Source organism: Pongo pygmaeus, chromosome 5 (assembly GCF_028885625.2).
Source record: "Pongo pygmaeus isolate AG05252 chromosome 5, NHGRI_mPonPyg2-v2.0_pri, whole genome shotgun sequence".
NCBI lineage: Eukaryota > Metazoa > Chordata > Mammalia > Primates > Hominidae > Pongo > Pongo pygmaeus.
In genome coordinates, this window is record NC_072378.2 from 26,568,753 (window position 1) to 26,585,447 (window position 16,695).

A 16,695-nucleotide genomic window follows, 5' to 3' on the forward strand; every position below is an offset into this window, starting at 1 on the left:
TTTGTTTTCATGTAAAATGAATTTAGATGGCAGTAGTCCAGGGCTGACCTGGCAGCTCAGAGATATCATTCATGCCCCAGCCTGCTTCTGACTTCATTCTCTGCTGTCTCTGCATGTGGCTTTCAACCTCAGGGTTGCCTCATGGTTCTAGGAGGGCTGCCGCACCTCTAGTTCAAAAGTCTACATCCAAGGCAAGAGGAAGAGGGAAGTACGGAGAGTGTACACTCACACTCCCAGCTATCTTGGCCTCCATTCTGAAGGATCTCTGGGAGAAGCACAAGCCCACAACTTTACATACAAACTATTGATTCCAACTTAGTCCCTTGCTCTCTGGTATCTATGAGATAGCAGAGCCTATTGCAGTACCCAAGAAAATTAGGCTTTATCACCAAGAAGAAAGGGAGACTGCATGATGCAGAAGGGACCAGCCATCTCAACCAGATACTACACAGCCTAAATTCAAACTGTTACAATATAATCAAATTTCATCAGCCCCAGTCACATCTTAATCTTAGGAGTTTTGATCACTGACTTGCAAATCCAAAAAGTGTGTTCTGAGGTCCTAGGCCACAGGAAGAACCAGTTTGTCCCACAGACCTCTTACAGAGATGGCATTCGCGGTCTATCTAGAGTCCAGCTTCAGATAATATGTACTCCACTGGCAGCACGAGAAATAAGTACACAGGAAAATGCAATATAGCACAAACCAGGAGCTGAGGGCGAATGAAGATGCTCAGAAACACCTGCACTAAAAGTTTCCTGAAAAAGGTAAAAAATGTCAATCAGCACTGCCTCTGGAAACCAGAAACATTATATTATTTGATAACAGATCCTAAGTCTGGATGCTGGAGGTGCTTAAAAATGTGCATTGTGTCTGGCTTTCTTTCCATGTATGCATTTATTTGATGCTGTAGTAAAATCTCCTCCTTCAGGTACCCATATTCATGCAAGCAAATGTTAGCAAACTGCCACAGTAGCATTTTAATTAGTGCACATCTTTCTCTCTTCACCACATTATAATCTTTTCTCATTTTGTTCTGCTGATATTTCTATTATGATAAAAGACTTAAGTAAATATGTAGAAATACTTATATACATGGACATGCAAGAATGATTCAAATAGATAAACACAGAAACACAAACACTAAGGGAGGTAGGGCTGGAATTTTTCTGCAACGTGTACAATTCAATGTACTTTCACTTTTCATTTCAACCCTCCTCAGTGGTTTCTTCCCAGCAACTGATGAGAAACATCACCTCTGAGCCAATCAAAAAACTAATTCTTCCAAAAAGAGATTGTTATTATTCCTCACAATAACCAGATAGCCTCTGCTTTCTTTTTCCTTTCTTCGGAATGAGAGACTCAACCATAATAGAAAGAATGAAGAACTATTAACCACCTTTCTTCAGTGGGCTGTGATTTTCAGAGGGGAATACTAAGAAGTAAGTGGGGAATGTTGATTAGAGCCTGGGCTACAATGCCTGGGAGGGCAAGAGCTGAATCGCTGAGAGTGGTGAGTGGGCATGCAGGGAGAGTACTTGCCCAGGGAAAGGGGTGCAGTGCCTCTGTGTGTGTGTGTGTGCACATGTGTGCACATGGGCACCCATGCACACATGTAGGCACATGGGGAAGAGGCAAGTAGTGCAAAGAATAAAGACCTGCAGATGTTGGGATTTGGTGGAAGGAAAGGGAGACGATATAAATGAAGAAATATTCTAACTGCATGTTCTTAAGAACTTATCATGGTCAGAAAAGGGCAAAAAAGTCTCTAAAATCTGTTTTGGCCAACACAAGCCATCTATTCTAAGAGATTCTAGAAAGAGATGTGCTTATAGATTCATATGTAAATTTGTTCATTACAGAAATACTTATAATATAGAAAAATCTGAAGCAGCATACACATACAACAGGCAGGGGGTAGACAAACAGTGTGTGGTACTATCATAAAAGAGATTTCCATGCAGCTTTTAGGAATCATGTTTTTAACGAAGGGCAATTATTTCTCATTGTAACAGCATTAGATCCATACATTAAACCTTGTTTTGTATGTTTTAGGTACAGTATCTATTTTTTCTTCCATTAATCATTTCCTCATAACCCAATATATGTGTTTCAATGAACACAATCTATTTCATTGTGTGAATATATAATTATTTTGTAATACTGTACTAATTTTGGCTATTTCAATTATCTACATTTGGCTACTGTATAGACTTTATTATATTTAACAGCCTCAGACATAAATTTTTGTCTTAATTTCTGACTTTTTTTTTTTTTTTTGCTTCAACAATAATTCCTATAAGTGGAACTTTTGGGTAAAGCATACAACTTCTTTTTTTTTTAATAGCATTTCCTTGGTAGAGCATGTAACTTTTTAAAGATGCTTGCTGTATATATGACCAAAATGCTTCGAGAAATATTATATTTCTACTACCAAAGTATATGATTACTACTACAGAGTTTTAATTTTATTGATTGACTAATTTGTAGAAATGGGGGTCTCATGATGTTGCCCAGGCTGGTTTAAACCCCTGGGCTCAAGGAATCCTCCCACCTTGACAATCCAAATTGTGAAGATTACAGGCATGAGCCACTAAACTTTTATTCCTTTATGCTTTTCTTCATTTGCAATATTGACTATAATCAGGAAGAAAAATATAAACATCCTTCAAAAAGAATGAAAACATATGTCTCACTCTAAGCAGAGCAGAGAAATTGTTAACTTTGAAACCAATAATAATAAAAATGATACCCCTTCTATACCAACATAAAGAGCAGTTTTGAGGAACAGAAGATGTGAAATGCAATATTTAGTCTGGGTCGGTGCAAGATCCAGGCAAGGGTGGAGGATGGCCGGCTGCACAGACCTCTGTTCCGGTGCTTCCTCTTCATCCCTCCCCACCTCCCTCTGCAGACCTTGTTCTCAGAGGCCATTCCCTGACTCAGGTAGCTACAGCAGTGAGTGTTGTGGCTGCAGGCCTCATGCTCCTTTGCTTTGGAAGAAACTGTTGAGGAGTTAGTATTTACTGAGCAGCTTATATGTTCCAGTCAGTATTATCACTCATAATAACTACTGTTAAGTAATACATGAAAAATTTTAAATTTAAAGCATTTCAGTGTTTTAAAAGTAAAGGGAGCAAAAGGCCAAAGTGTTCTTTTGCTCACTTAACCTCCGATCTTCAGTTTAGCATGCATCTTTTTAGACTTTTTCAGGCATTTACATCTATAAATACTCAGAAATGTATAGCTTTGTTTTTGTTTTTCAATTGAATCATTAGTATAGTTCTGCAACGTGCTTTTTGACTGCTTAGTGTATCACCATTATCTAGGTTCATGACAATAAATCAACTCTTTTTACCTGCTGCATTGAATTCCCTCTGAGGGATGAGCCGTCGTTCCTCTAAGCAGTCTCCTGTTGGGTGGTTGGTTCAGTTGGTAACCACTTTTATACTTTAAAAATAGTGCTGCAGTGTCATTCTCACAGAGGCTTCTCTCTGCACTCATGCAAGTACTTTGCTAGACTAGACATCAGAAAGTGGAATTGCTGGACCCAATTGTGCACATTTTAAATTTCACACTTCATGATATTGTATGAATCAATAAAGTTCCAATGGTTTTGTCCCATGAACGAGATCACACAGCTTGCGAATCTTAGAGCCTTTACCTATTGCTTACCATCTTTATGTCCTTAACACTAATATAGTAGGCCTCACCCATTGTGGGTGCTCAGTAAATATTTGTTGAAAGACTTTATGAAGGGAAGAAAGAAAAGATGAGTAAGGCCTGGTCTTATTCAAAGCTCTCCTAATCAATATCTTTGTGATTAAACGTGGTGGGTTCAGCCCCTGACTGACTTCAGAGCCTCCGCCAGGCAGTCTGCCTGGGTTCCACCAGGAGCCACCAGGCCGTAAGTTGACCGTGGTAATGGCCAAGAGTTTGACGCTTGAGGAGTCCACAGTGTTGGACACCCACAGAGCTGAACAAGGGTGGAACCAGGGAATCCAGTGAAGAGGGTCCTTCATGAATCAGAGGGGGATAATGGAAGCTTGGACCTGGCAAGGGAAGTGTGGGGAAGTGATAGGATTCTGAATATTTTAATATTTGAATGCAGTAGAGTCCGAGATTTCCTGATCAGATAACAGATATTATTTTTACAGATGGTTTTTCGTACTGGAACTCAAAGGTAAAGACACTCAAGGACAGACATTTTTGGCAGAGGTAAGATCTTCTTTGGTCACCATACTTGAATTAGCCCTGGGGAAGTGGACATTTCCATGCAGAATCCTAAAGCTTCTTCCAGGCCATAGTGTCTGTCCTACACCTTCTGGTGTCTCTTGATATGCAGGAGAGATGAAAATGGCAAGTTCCCTGGCCTGCCTTCTGCTCAACTTTCATGTCTCCGTCTTCTTGGTCCAGCTGCTCACTCCTTGCTCAGGTAGGGAATGATTCCACGATTCCACATTTATGTTTCTGAAGCAGACAATTATCTCAATTACCTAATTAAGCAGACAATTACCTAAATGCCCTCTTAGAACCTTTAACTCATTCCCATACCTGGAAGTCCATCCCAACCTGAAGGATCACCTGTCACAAAGAGACAAATGGTCCTTCTGTTAGGATTGTGTTCCTCTCTAGGTTCTCTGTATCTCGCCCTCCCTGTCTGAGAAGCACCCTTCCTCTCGTGACCCCAACTCCAACACCCTCTGATGGAGCTTCCCCCTTGTGCTGACAGCTCAGTTTTCTGTGCTTGGACCCTCTGGGCCCATCCTGGCCATGGTGGGTGAAGACGCTGATCTGCCCTGTCACCTGTTCCCGACCATGAGTGCAGAGACCATGGAGCTGAGGTGGGTGAGTTCCAGCCTAAGGCAGGTGGTGAACGTGTATGCAGATGGAAAGGAAGTGGAAGACAGGCAGAGTGCACCATATCGAGGGAGAACTTCGATTCTACGGGATGGCATCACTGCAGGGAAGGCTGCTCTCCGAATACACAATGTCACAGCCTCTGACAGTGGAAAGTACTTGTGTTATTTCCAAGATGGTGACTTCTATGAAAAAGCCCTGGTGGAGCTGAAGGTTGCAGGTGAGCCTCCAGGTTTTGTTCTGAGAACATTTCTCTGTAGGATCTAGAGCAGATGCAGAGTCCCTCTTGCAAAAGCACTGCAGACACTCCTGGCTGCTCACTAGTAATTGTCTGCACTGCCTTCCAACTTAGCTTCTCTGCAACCCTTAAGAAAGACACATTCTTTCTTTAGAAAGAATTCCTGCTATACCCTACATGCTGAATGAAGTAAACAACTCCCTCCCGCTGACAACCAGAGATATAAGGGAAATGAAGGACGACGGATAGGAAACATTAGAAATCATCAGTTCAGTGACTGGTACACAGTCATTTTGGTTTAGTTGTGTAACAGACGGCTTCTGTTGTGTCTCCAAGTGCACACTACCATGGGTCCTGGGAGGTGGAATAGTGACTGTATCTGCTGCCAGTGTTTTCCAATCAGTGACTCCCAGAAACATTTTTGTAGTATAATGAGGCATGTTTCTTACTTGTTGCTTTGAGGAAGAACACACATCATGAGCTGTGGCGGGGTCTCAGTAAGAAGGTTTTAGAGCAGACTTATTATACAATTTGGGCTTGTGTTAGGGGATTTGGGGGAGGGTTTATAGACTTAGCTCTCTGCTCTGGATGAGATACTGTCAGGAAGGTGTGGGGAGATGAATTCTGAGAGTGGGAGCCTTAATCAAGCTTATCTAGGAGGAAGGAGACTAGGGTGAGACTAAAGCTGTAAATGATGAAGAGGCAGCAATTCCTCATTACTGATGGGGGATGTTTGGTTATTGTTGTGGTTTGTACAGTGTTCATGTTTTTCTCTGCACTCATACAGGATTGGGGTGGTCTTGTATTTCCCATGATCTGTCACAGTGATAAAGTACTATTTTTTGTGTTCTGTGAAATTACTCATGTTCAACAGGAGGATACCAAGACCTGGTGTCAGGTTCTAGACACCGAGGAGAGCTTTCTTCTTTCTCAGTGCAATCCCTTGCCTCATGGCTTCTGGTTGGGTTTGGTTTAAGGGGAGCTGTAGCAGACAATGGTAGGAAGAAGAGAAAAGGGAGAGGTCTGGGTGCTTATTCCCTGGCTTCCTTCCTGCAAGATACCCTCAGGCTGGCTGCATTGCCTTGCTGAAGGTCACAAGTCAACTCAAGAAAGTCCTCAATGCATCAATCTTCTCTTTTATGTCTCCGGAACAGATCCCTCTCCTTCTCCCTCTGGTAATTGGGGTGGATGGGAATAGCCCCACATTACTGACCCTGGGATACTGCACTAGCCCGTTTAGTTTTCTTTTCTTCATGACCACACTTGTGTAAATAGCTCCTGAATGAAATCTTCCTTGGATTATCAAATGTGAGTCTGCCATTGATTCCCATTGAGACCCTCCTTGATACAGGAGCTCTCAAGAATTTAGGCCAATTTATCCTTCTACAGCATTGGGTTCTGATCTTCACGTTGAAGTGAAGGGTTATGAGAATGGAGGGATCCATCTGGAGTGCAGGTCCACTGGCTGGTACCCCCAACCCCAAATAAAGTGGAGTGATGCCAAGGGAGAGAACATCCCGGCTGTGGAAGCACCTGTGGTTGCAGACGGAGTGGGCCTGTATGCAGTAGCAGCATCTGTGATCATGAGAGGCGGCTCTGGTGGGGGTGTATCCTGCATCATCAGAAATTCCCTCCTAGGCCTGGAAAAGACAGCCAGCATTTCCATCGCAGGTCAGTACCCTGCTTGGCCTCAGCTTTACTGAGCTGAGCTGTGGCAGGTGATGAAGGGGGATGTGTGAGTCTTTGTGAGTCTCTGCAGTCAACCTGGGTCTCTGCACTGCATGTAAGGATCAAAGCAGGGACCTGGAGGCTACTCGCTGCTTTAGGGGAGCTTCCCCGCGCCACAAAGCTGTTCATGCCACAAACATTTACTGATCACTTCCTGTCTGACAGAAACAGAAAGTGTGACAGGCAGTGGGAACTGGGGAAAAACATTAAGAGAAGCTCCTTATGTAAAGTCAAATGACAAAATGGGAAAACATATATATATTTACAAACTCATAGAGAAAGAGCTAATCTTTTTGAAAAATAAGATTTTGAAAACTGAGTAAAAATTTTAACAAAGGTCATGAATTGCTAATTCACAGGAAAGGAAATAACCCACAAAAGGGTGCTCATTCTCACTCATTAGGGAAACATATCTGAAATCATTTTTCACTTATGATATTGGCAAAAATCAAAACCCCACTGCCTTGCTTGATAACACGTGGCTATGGCAGGAGTGTAGGAAGACAGTGGCTCTCAGTCATTTGCTCGTGTCACTTGTATTTTTGGGGTGCATTAGCACAAGCTCTATTGGAGGATCTATCCAAACTACATATTTATTGATACAAAATTCCAGTTCTGGGATAGTCTTGCATTTGTATGAGATGATCCATGTAAAAGGTTTCTGGGGTTTTGTTTGTTTGTTTGTTTGTTTGTTTTTTGAGAGGGAGTCTCACTCTGTTGCCCAGGCTGGAGTGCAATGGCGCAATCTCAGCTCACTGCAACCTCCGCCTCCTGGGTTCGAGAGAGCCTCCTGTCTCAGCCTCCCCAGTAGCTGGGATTACAAGCATGCACCACCACACCTGGATAATTTTTATATTTTTACTAGAGATGTGGTTTCACCATGTTGGCCAGGCTGGTTTCAAACTCCAGACCTCAGTTGATCCACCTGTCTCAGCCTCCCAAGGTGCTGGGATTACAAGTGTGAGTCACCAGCCCGGCCTATAAAAAGTTTCTTATAGCATTGATTATGATTGTATAAGGTTAGAAGCTATGCAGATGCTCACTGATGGCGAACTTCCATACAAGGGAATACTGCCCAACTGTGAAAGAAAAAAGAGATAATTCTCTCTATACTAATATGGAAAGATCTCCAAGACACACTTTACACAGAAGAGTGAGATGCAGAGTGATGTGTGTAGAATGTTATTTTTAGTTTAAACAAGAGGAAAAATAGGAACATATTTTAATTTACTTTTTTTAGTTCTTGATTCTGTTATTTAACTTACATTTTTAAAATTTAACAAGCAATTTTGTAATACTCACTGTACATCAAGTACTTCATTTACTTATTTAGAGACAGAGTCTCACTCTGTCACCTAGGCTGGAATGCTGTGGCACAATCTTGGCTCACTGCAAGCCCCACTTCCCAGGTTGAAGCAATTCTACAGCCTCAGCCTCCCAAGTAGTTGGGATTACAGGGACATGCCACTATGCCCAGCTAATTTTTGTAATTTTAGTAAACATGGGTTTTCACCATGTTGGCCAAGCTGGTCTCGAACTCCTGACCTCAAGTGATCTGCCTGCCTCGGCCTCACAAAGTGCTGGGATTACAGGCATGAGCCACTGCAGCCCATTAGGCCCTTTTTCAGTATTAATTTAATTCTTCTAACCTCAGGAGATAGGCATTATCATTACCCTCATTTTATAGATTAGGCCACTACAAACAGAGAGGTTATGTAAGTAGTCCAACATCACACTGCTAGTCACATGGGGAAGCCAGCATTTAAACCCTTGCCCTCTGACTCCACAGTTTTTGTCCCTAAGCATCATATTAAGTGGACTAAGGAAAAGTTAATAGATGGAGGGAGGGAGTACTAGGTAGATGGGAGAGTTGCCTGACTTTATGTACATGAAGTTTTTGAACCATGTAAATGTGTTACTGGTTGAAAAAATATTTAGAAAAAAATGAGTATGACTCTGCTGAAGTTAATTTCCATCGAGAGGCAGACCTCTCAAGATAGTAGTAGTAGTAGCTTGTAGTAAGGGTTTACCAAAGTCTTCTCTACAGTCTTCTGAGACTTTAGGGAGAGAATGCTTATTTAACCTCATGAGATAGATGCCATGCCCCCAACCTAGGCTGAGCAGCTAAAGCTTGGGGTGCTGAGGCTGGGGAGGCTGAGTGCACTAGCTCCCATGACCCACAGCTCTCCCCTTCACAGACCCCTTCTTCACGAGCGCCCAGCCCTGGATCGCGGCCCTGGCAGGAACCCTGCCTATCTCGTTGCTGCTCCTCGCAGGAGCCAGTTACTTCTTGTGGAGACAACAGAAGGAAAAAATTGCTCTGTCCAGGGAGACAGAAAGAGAGCGAGAGCTGAAAGAAATGGGATATGCTGCAACAAAGCAGGAAATAAGCCTAAGAGGTATCCAACGTGAGCAGAGAATCTAAGCCCCTGGCTTGCATGCCCCAGCCTGAAGTTCTCACCCCCATTCCCACCCTGGCACTGCATCAAGTTTAAGGTTTATTTTCCTGAAACCCCGCTTACCCATAACTGTTCTTTTTTTTTTTTCTTTTTTTGCTTATTTTCCAGAGAAGCTCCAGGAGGAACTCAGTAAGTTCCCATTCCCCAGGAGACCCAGGCATGTCTTCTTATCCCCACTTTGAGCGCCTTGATAACCCTTCCCTATTCATTCCATTGCAGAGTGGAGAAAAATCCGGTACATGGCTCGTGAGTGACTCTGAAATTTTCTCCGAATTTGAATCTATGACTCTCTTCTGCTTGGAAATTTTCCAGCCCATAAGTCTTTGCCCAGGGTTGAAAAATGGTCCTAGATCCCTTTATTCAGGAAAAGAAAATAAGTTTGGCTCTTTGGAGAAACCACCCAGAAGGAGTCTCTCTCTCTCGTCTATCTCTCTCTCTAAGAAAAGAAAAAGAGGTCTTCAATCTCTTTGTACTAGGGGCCACAGACCTTTATGCCCTAAAAAGCACTGAGGAATATCCAGGGGTACACTTCAAAAGGAAGAGAGAAGGATGAGGTGCATTTTCTATGGCAGGAACCTTACTTGTTGTTTTCCATAATCTAGAGGATGTTGAAAGGAAAACAAGAATGGAAGATTTAAGAGATAAGAAAATCAGAAAAGAGAGAGGGAGATAAGTGTGTCTAATAAAGAGGAGTAGCTACAGTGGCTCAGCTGGTACAGATTTATCATAACTGCTTTCAAAAACTAGTCCCTGAAATTGCTCATTAAATTTCCCAAATTCTTTTTAGAGCAAGGTAGGAAATGATACAGATTGAGAAGGGTGGATCTTGTACTCCTAGACATACACATATAGACATGGTGACACCTATGCCCAGGTACAGGAGTATAGACAGATTCAAAATAGATTAGCTGGACTCCTTTGGGAAGGAACTCTCACAGTGACTGCCCTGCCACTAGCATTCAACCAGTGTTCCCAGACTTGATATTAAGAAGAAGAGGTGAAGAGAGAATTGAGCCTGCAGAGTGAGACCATAGGGAAGAGTGGAATGGTCAAAAAGAAAGTCTAGATGGATGGGAAAGGAAGGGGAAGGGGCCAACAGAGCAAAGGCGGTGTTCAGGTGACACCTCTATCTTTCTTTCATTGTAGGCGGAGAGAAGTCTTTGGCCTATCATGGTGAGTGAGCCTGATGCTCTCTGGGTTTGCTGGGTCATGTACCATGAACATTTCAACTTTTTCTCTGCTGTGACCCATTAATGTTCTCAGTTGGATTAATCAGATCTAACCCTTAGACTCAATTTTGCGTGGTAGGGGGTTGTCTTCTGCTTTTCTGGAGCCTCTGAGATACTCCTGACCCTGCACTTGCCCAGGCAAAGCATAACCATGCAGCCTGCACCCCCCATGACACAGGGAGCCGAGCCTGACATTGTTTAGAAGGTGCCACCTCTGATCTATCAGAGCTGTAGAGGAGGGAAGCTGAATCCTGGAATAGACTCCGAAGAAAAGGAGAGAAAACGTGTAGTGAAAGAAGAATGGAGTGGAGAAAAGAACAAAAATACTGACCTTTTTCTTATCTGTGTCTCCTTTCTTTCAGAATGGAAAATGGCCCTCTTCAAGCCTGGTGAGTAAATCACTGTATGTTCCCCGGATCAACAACCTGAGGGACTATATTCCTTTTTCCTCCTCCAACTCTTGTGATTTGGGGAAGAAAAGTTCCCTTGACTAAGAACGTTTGGGGTAGACAACATTAAATCTCAATCTGAAAAGTGGGCCCATCTCCAAGACCCTTCCCGCTGAGAGCCCAGGGAACCAGGAAGAATTGCTCTCTTGGGCTTCCTCAGACCTTCCTGGGAAGGAAGACACATAAAGGGTGGAGCTGAGGGTAAGGAGACACACACTGAGTGATACTGCAGGGAGAGTGAGGATGCAAATGCCAAGGAGAGGAGGTGATGCCTGCCCAAAGAACTTTGCACTTCCCAGGCTTCTCATGCCACCTACTGCGTGTGTCACCTCAAATGATTTAATGCTTCCGAGCTTTCGCCTCCACATTTTTAAAGGAAAATTGCAATCTGTGTTTGTGGGGGTGAGGTGAAGACTGAAGGAATAATAAATATCCACTGGTCAAAAACCTAGTAAGAAAGAGATGACAAGTTCAAACTGGTTGGTTGAAAAAGGTTTGCGGAAAGGAGGGTTAAGGGTAAGCAACAAGGAAAAGTGCAGTGCCCCCATGGTTCCCAACAGTGGGGAGCTGTCTTCACTCCTAGCCTGGGAGGGCTAGGAAGGGGAGGCAGTTACTGGAACCCAGAGAAAGGTAGCTCAAAGAGAGGGCTCCCTGAGAAGAGTCGTCAGGCCTTGTTAGAGCAGCATCAGCTGCTGCTGGCAGGGAGGAAGCAGGAGAATAGACGGTGTGTCTCTCCTTTCTTTCTCCTTCCAATCTTCTATCAGGGCCTCCCATTGGCCAAACCCAACAGCAAACCAGAGGACAAGTGAGCCCAGTGGCACTATCCTTAGAGTACAGATTCCTGGGACCCAGAAGAGGGTGGAAAAAGCTGAAGCTGGAGAGTGAATCTGGGGCCCCTCATAGAGCCCAGCACAGAGACGGCCTTGCAGCTATTAGAACATCAGGAGCTTCCTTCATGGCCTGCTGTGGGCTGAGTAAATAACATGATTCCCCTATACTACGCTAGAGATTCGTATTTTTATCCCCATTTTTCAGGTGACAAAATGCTTCAGATGAGGCTCCACCTTGTTAAATAAATTGGATGTATGGAAAAACAGACTGCAGAAAAGGGGAGCTCATTTAGTTCATGAGTGGTCGAGTGAAGACTGAAAATTAACCTCTGATTATAAGGCATTAGGGGGCAGAGTCAATGTGGGGAGGGAAACAAGAAAAATGTAGCAAGAGGATCCTTATTGCTTCCTGAGGCAGCATCAGGGTATTGGGTTAGGCAGATACTGACCTTACTTTTATTTCCCCTCTGGACACAAGACCCCTTGAGCTTTCTCCCATGACATTGATGAGAGAGTCATATTCAGAGCAGGCTAGGGACGCCAGGTTCCGGAAGGACCTCCTCAGCATGGTACAGACCTTGCATGCTGAGGCTCTGAAATCCAGGAAAAATGGCTGACCCCACGGACACCTCCTCAAACTCTCTGCAGCAGATGTGATTCTGGATCCAGACACGGCAAACGCCATCCTCCTTGTTTCTGAGGACCAGAGAAGTGTGCAGCGTGCTGAAGAGCCACGGGATCTGCCAGACAACCCTGAGAGATTTGAATGGCGTTACTGTGTCCTTGGCTGTGAAAACTTCACATCAGGGAGACATTACTGGGAGGTGGAAGTGGGGGACAGAAAAGAGTGGCATATTGGGGTATGTAGTAAGAACGTGGAGAGGAAAAAAGGTTGGGTCAAAATGACACCGGAGAATGGATACTGGACTATGGGGCTGACTGATGGGAATAAGTATCGGGCTCTCACTGAGCCCAGAACCAACCTGAAACTTCCTGAGCCCCCTAGGAAAGTGGGGATCTTCCTGGACTATGAGACTGGAGAGATCTCGTTCTACAATGCCACGGATGGATCTCATATCTACACCTTTCCGCACACCTCTTTCTCTGAGCCTGTATATCCTGTTTTCAGAATTTTGACCTTGGAGCCCACTGCCCTGACCATTTGCCCAACACCAAAAGAAGTAGAGAGGTCCCCCAATCCTGACCTAGTGCCTGATCATTCCCTGGAGACACCAGTAACCCCGGCCTTAGCTAACGAAAGTGGGGAGCCTCAGGCTGAAGTAACATCTCTGCTTCTCCCTGCCCACGCTGGAGCTGAGGGTCTCCCCTTCCACAACAACCAATCAGAACCATAAGCCACAGGCACGCACTGAAGCACTTTACTGATATTCATTCCATTATTCCATATGACAGTTGTTTTGAGTTTGGTACCACCTTATTGTCCCCTTATACAGATAAGGAAACTGGGGCGCAGAAAGGTCAATTAGCTTTACAAAGTAGAGATGACTAGTGAACAACAGAGCTGGGATCTAAACAGCAATAACTAACATTAACAGAGAATTTAAAATGTTCTGAGTGCTGTGTTATAAGCTTTGGTGGATGTCACTCCTTTAATCCTCACAACACCCTGTCGGGTAGTCATATTTTGCAAGTATGGAAGCTGAGGCAGGGCAACATGAAGTAACTTACATAACTCATACAGTAATTTGTGCAGTTGGGAGATGTTCAGCCTTAGTCCCTGGCTAATTGCCTGTTCTTTTCCAGCCTGACTTTTTCCCACAGGAAGAGCCCACATGTAGCCCTGAGGTTTCCTTCCCAGGACAGCTCCAGGGTAGAGATCATTGTAAGTGCTTGTGGAGTTGACATCCCTATTGACTCCTACCCAGCTGATTATCACAGCCTTAGACCCAGCACTCCTTGGATTAGCTCTGCAGAGTATCTTGGTTGAGAGAATAACCTCATAGTACCGACATGACATGTGACTTGGAAAGAGACTAGAGGCCACACTTGATAAATCATGGGGAAGAGATGTGTTCCCACCCAACAAATGTTATAAGTGATCGTGCAGCCAGAGCCAGCCTTCCTACAATCAAGGTTTCCAGGCAGAGCAAATACCCTAAAGATTATCTGTGATATATGAAATTTGGATCAAGGAAGCTAAAAGAATTGCAGGGATGTTTTTAATCCCGCTATGGACTCAGTCTCCTGGAAATAGGTCTGTCCATCCCTGTTCATTGGTGGATGTTAAACCCATATTCCTTTCAACTGATGCCTGCTAGGGAAAACTGCTCCTTATTATCATCACTATTATTGCTCACCACTGTATCCCCTCTACTTGACAAGTGGTTGTCAAGTTCTAGTTGTTCAATAAATGTGTTAACAATGCTTACTCCTCAACTTGGCTTTTTCTAGACTGTGGTGTCTACTCAGCACAGTAGAGTAGTCTGCAGACCCACTGTACTCCCCACAGTTTCAGTTTACCTCACTGCAGCATTTTCACAAAACCCTTATTCGATGCATTTTCTATTGCTGCCATCTGAATTACCAGAAATTTATACACATTCTTTTTTTTTTTTTTTTTTTTTGAGACTGGATTGTGCCACTGTACTCCCAGGCTGGAGTACAGTGGCACGATCTCAGCTCACTGCAGCCTCCACCTTCCAGGATCAAGTGATTCTCCTGCCTCAGCCTCCCGAGTAGCTGGGACTACAGGTGCGTGCCACCACGCCTGGCTAATTTTTTGTGTTTTCAGTACAGACGAGGTTTCACCATGTTGTCCAGGATGGTCTCGATCTACTGACCTCGTGATCCACCCACCTCAGCCTCCCAAAGTGCTGGGATTACAGGTATGAGCCACCACACCTGGCCTCAGAAATTCATGAACTTAAAGCAACACAAATTTATTATCTCACTGTTCTGTAGGTGAGAAGTCCCACAGGGATCTCACCAGGCTAGAATCAAGGTGTCTGCAGGCTGGATTCCTTTCTGGAGTCTCTAAGGAAGAATCTGTTTCCTTGCTTATTCAGATCATTGGCAGAATCAGTTCCTTTCATTTATAGGACTGAGGTCCCAGTTGTTTCCTGGTTTTTAGCTAAGGGCTGTACCCACTTCGAGAGGCTGCCACACTCTGGCTCCTAGCTCCCTTCCTGTATCTTCAAAACAGCAACAGTGTGTTGAGGCTCATCTCCTAGGTCATTTTCTCCATTGTGTCTCTCTGATTCTTTTACCTTCTCCTTTTTTTCCTTCCTTTCTTTTTTTTTTTTCTTCTTTGACAAGGACTCGCTCTGTCACCCAGGCTGAAGTGCAGTGGCGTGATCTCAGCTCATCACATACTTTGTCCCCTGGGCTCAAGCAATCCACCCATCTTAGCTTCCCAAGCAGCTGGGAGCACAGACCCACATCACCATGCCTGGGTATTTTCTTGTAGAGACAGGGTCTCACCATGTTGCCCAGGCTGGTCTCAAACTCCTGAGTTCAAGCAATCTGCCCACCTTGGTCTCCCAAAGTGCTGGGATTATAGGCATGAGCCACCACGCTCAGTCCGCCTTTTACTTTTAAAGACTTCTATGATTAAACTGAGATCACCCAGACAATTTAGAATAATCTCTCTATTTTAAGGTCCATAACCTTAATTCTGTGTAAAATTCATTTTACTGTGTTATACATTCTTTTCCTAACTTTCATAGTGGATATAGCTCAAAGGATGGGTGCGGGGAGCACTATTCATCTCACCACACTGATTTGGGAAGTGATTCCAGGAGACACAAGTGCAGAAACAATTGAGAAATGAAAAAAGCCAATTACATGAGAAATGGGATAAAGGGTTTACTCACGAGTCAGTTACCATGTGGATAACTTGGCTGAATCCCTTTTAGGACTCTCTAAGAAACCATATGAAATGTGTGCTATAGCTCAGAATCTTCCTAAGGACTACAGGGCCTGGGACTTTATCTCCACTTCCCATCCTCCTTTGCTTGAATTGGTTGAAGGTTGGCCTGGGAGTGTTAATTCTAATGCACTTTAAGATTGGGCTATGTAACTGCAGAAAAGCAACTATCACGGGTGTGATAAAGCTCACAGGCAAAGGAGAAGGGAGATACTCACTGGAGGTGGAAAGGTTGTCATCCTTGCAGAAAACTGTGCCTCAGCTGTTGGCAAACTGATAGGCCAAGAGAATATGGGATGGGGCATCAACAGCGTCTGTTATAAGGGCTCTGCCTCTGAGAATATAGTGAATGCCTTTCAAGGTCTCTCTGCCCTCCCTGTGCCACATTTAGCATTAGTGACCTCATGTCTTCCAATACATGCCCATATCACATGGCCCTGCAGCCTCACCACATGGACTAGGTCTGGGATGGACACCTGACCCAGGCTAGGCCAGAGGACCAAGTGACATGTGGCCAGTTACTCTTCTAGCAGATGTGCATGGGAGCTGTGGGAAGAAATGTTCCATTCATGGTGTGGACTAAACAATGGTGGATTGCAGAGAGAACATCAAAGCCTATGAGCAGAGAGAAGGCTACAAGATGGAAAGAGTTTAGGTAAATTTCTCACGTTTGGTTCTTTTAGAAGCCCAGTGTCATTTCTTCTCTTTGAAAAAATTTGTTCTTTTGAGGCAAGGTAAATGTAGTCGTTAATATTGCTTGTAGTCCTAATATTCAGAAGCTTATGCAACTATTATAATATGTTCAGTGATTCTGTGAGTCAAGAATCTAGAATTTGAACAGGGCAGAGTAGGAATGGATTTTCTGTATGCCAAGATGTCTAGGCCTCCCCTGGGAGTACGCCATAGCTGGGGATGACACAGCTATATTACCTTCAAAGACTGTAGTTTATTGCAAAGCAAAAGGTAATCAGTGCTCACCCTGTATCCTGGTTTTTCCAGGGTTGGCAGGTCCATA

At 44.0% G+C, this 16,695-nt stretch overlaps 1 protein-coding gene across 9 annotated transcripts; it reads left to right on the top strand.

The window, feature by feature from the left end:
* The first annotated feature begins 1,125 nt into the window (after window positions 1-1,125).
* LOC129038047 (butyrophilin subfamily 3 member A3) lies at window positions 1,126-14,638 on the top strand. Of its 9 annotated transcripts, none has more exons than XM_054490568.2 (11): window positions 1,126-1,443; window positions 4,159-4,219; window positions 4,347-4,436; window positions 4,734-5,081; window positions 6,489-6,770; window positions 9,026-9,226; window positions 9,395-9,415; window positions 9,506-9,532; window positions 10,433-10,459; window positions 10,878-10,904; window positions 12,446-14,179. In XM_054490568.2, exons 3-11 carry the CDS (start codon window positions 4,352-4,354, stop codon window positions 13,147-13,149), a joined length of 1,722 nt encoding a protein of 573 aa, XP_054346543.1. In that variant the 5' UTR covers window positions 1,126-1,443; window positions 4,159-4,219; window positions 4,347-4,351; the 3' UTR covers window positions 13,150-14,179. The 9 variants fall into 9 exon arrangements, with proteins under 9 accessions (XP_054346543.1, XP_063521961.1, XP_054346547.1 ...); XM_063665891.1 differs by lacking the exon at window positions 12,446-14,179 and adding an exon at window positions 14,547-14,638 and having other exon boundaries at window positions 1,251-1,443; XM_054490572.2 differs by having other exon boundaries at window positions 1,251-1,443; window positions 11,729-14,179.
* The last annotated feature ends 2,057 nt before the right edge of the window (window positions 14,639-16,695 follow it).

What these genes read in the sequence shown, in the direction of transcription:
- LOC129038047 (XM_054490569.2), top strand. Translation starts at nt 4,352, where the DNA reads ATGAAAATGGCAAGTTCCCTGGCCTGCCTTCTGCTCAACTTTCATGTC. An exon ending in GGTGGAGCTGAAGGTTGCAG is followed by an intron (nt 5,082 to 6,488) that starts GTGAGCCTCCAG and finishes ATCCTTCTACAG; the next exon opens with CATTGGGTTCTGATCTTCAC. An exon ending in AGCCAGCATTTCCATCGCAG is followed by an intron (nt 6,771 to 9,025) that starts GTCAGTACCCTG and finishes TCCCCTTCACAG; the next exon opens with ACCCCTTCTTCACGAGCGCC.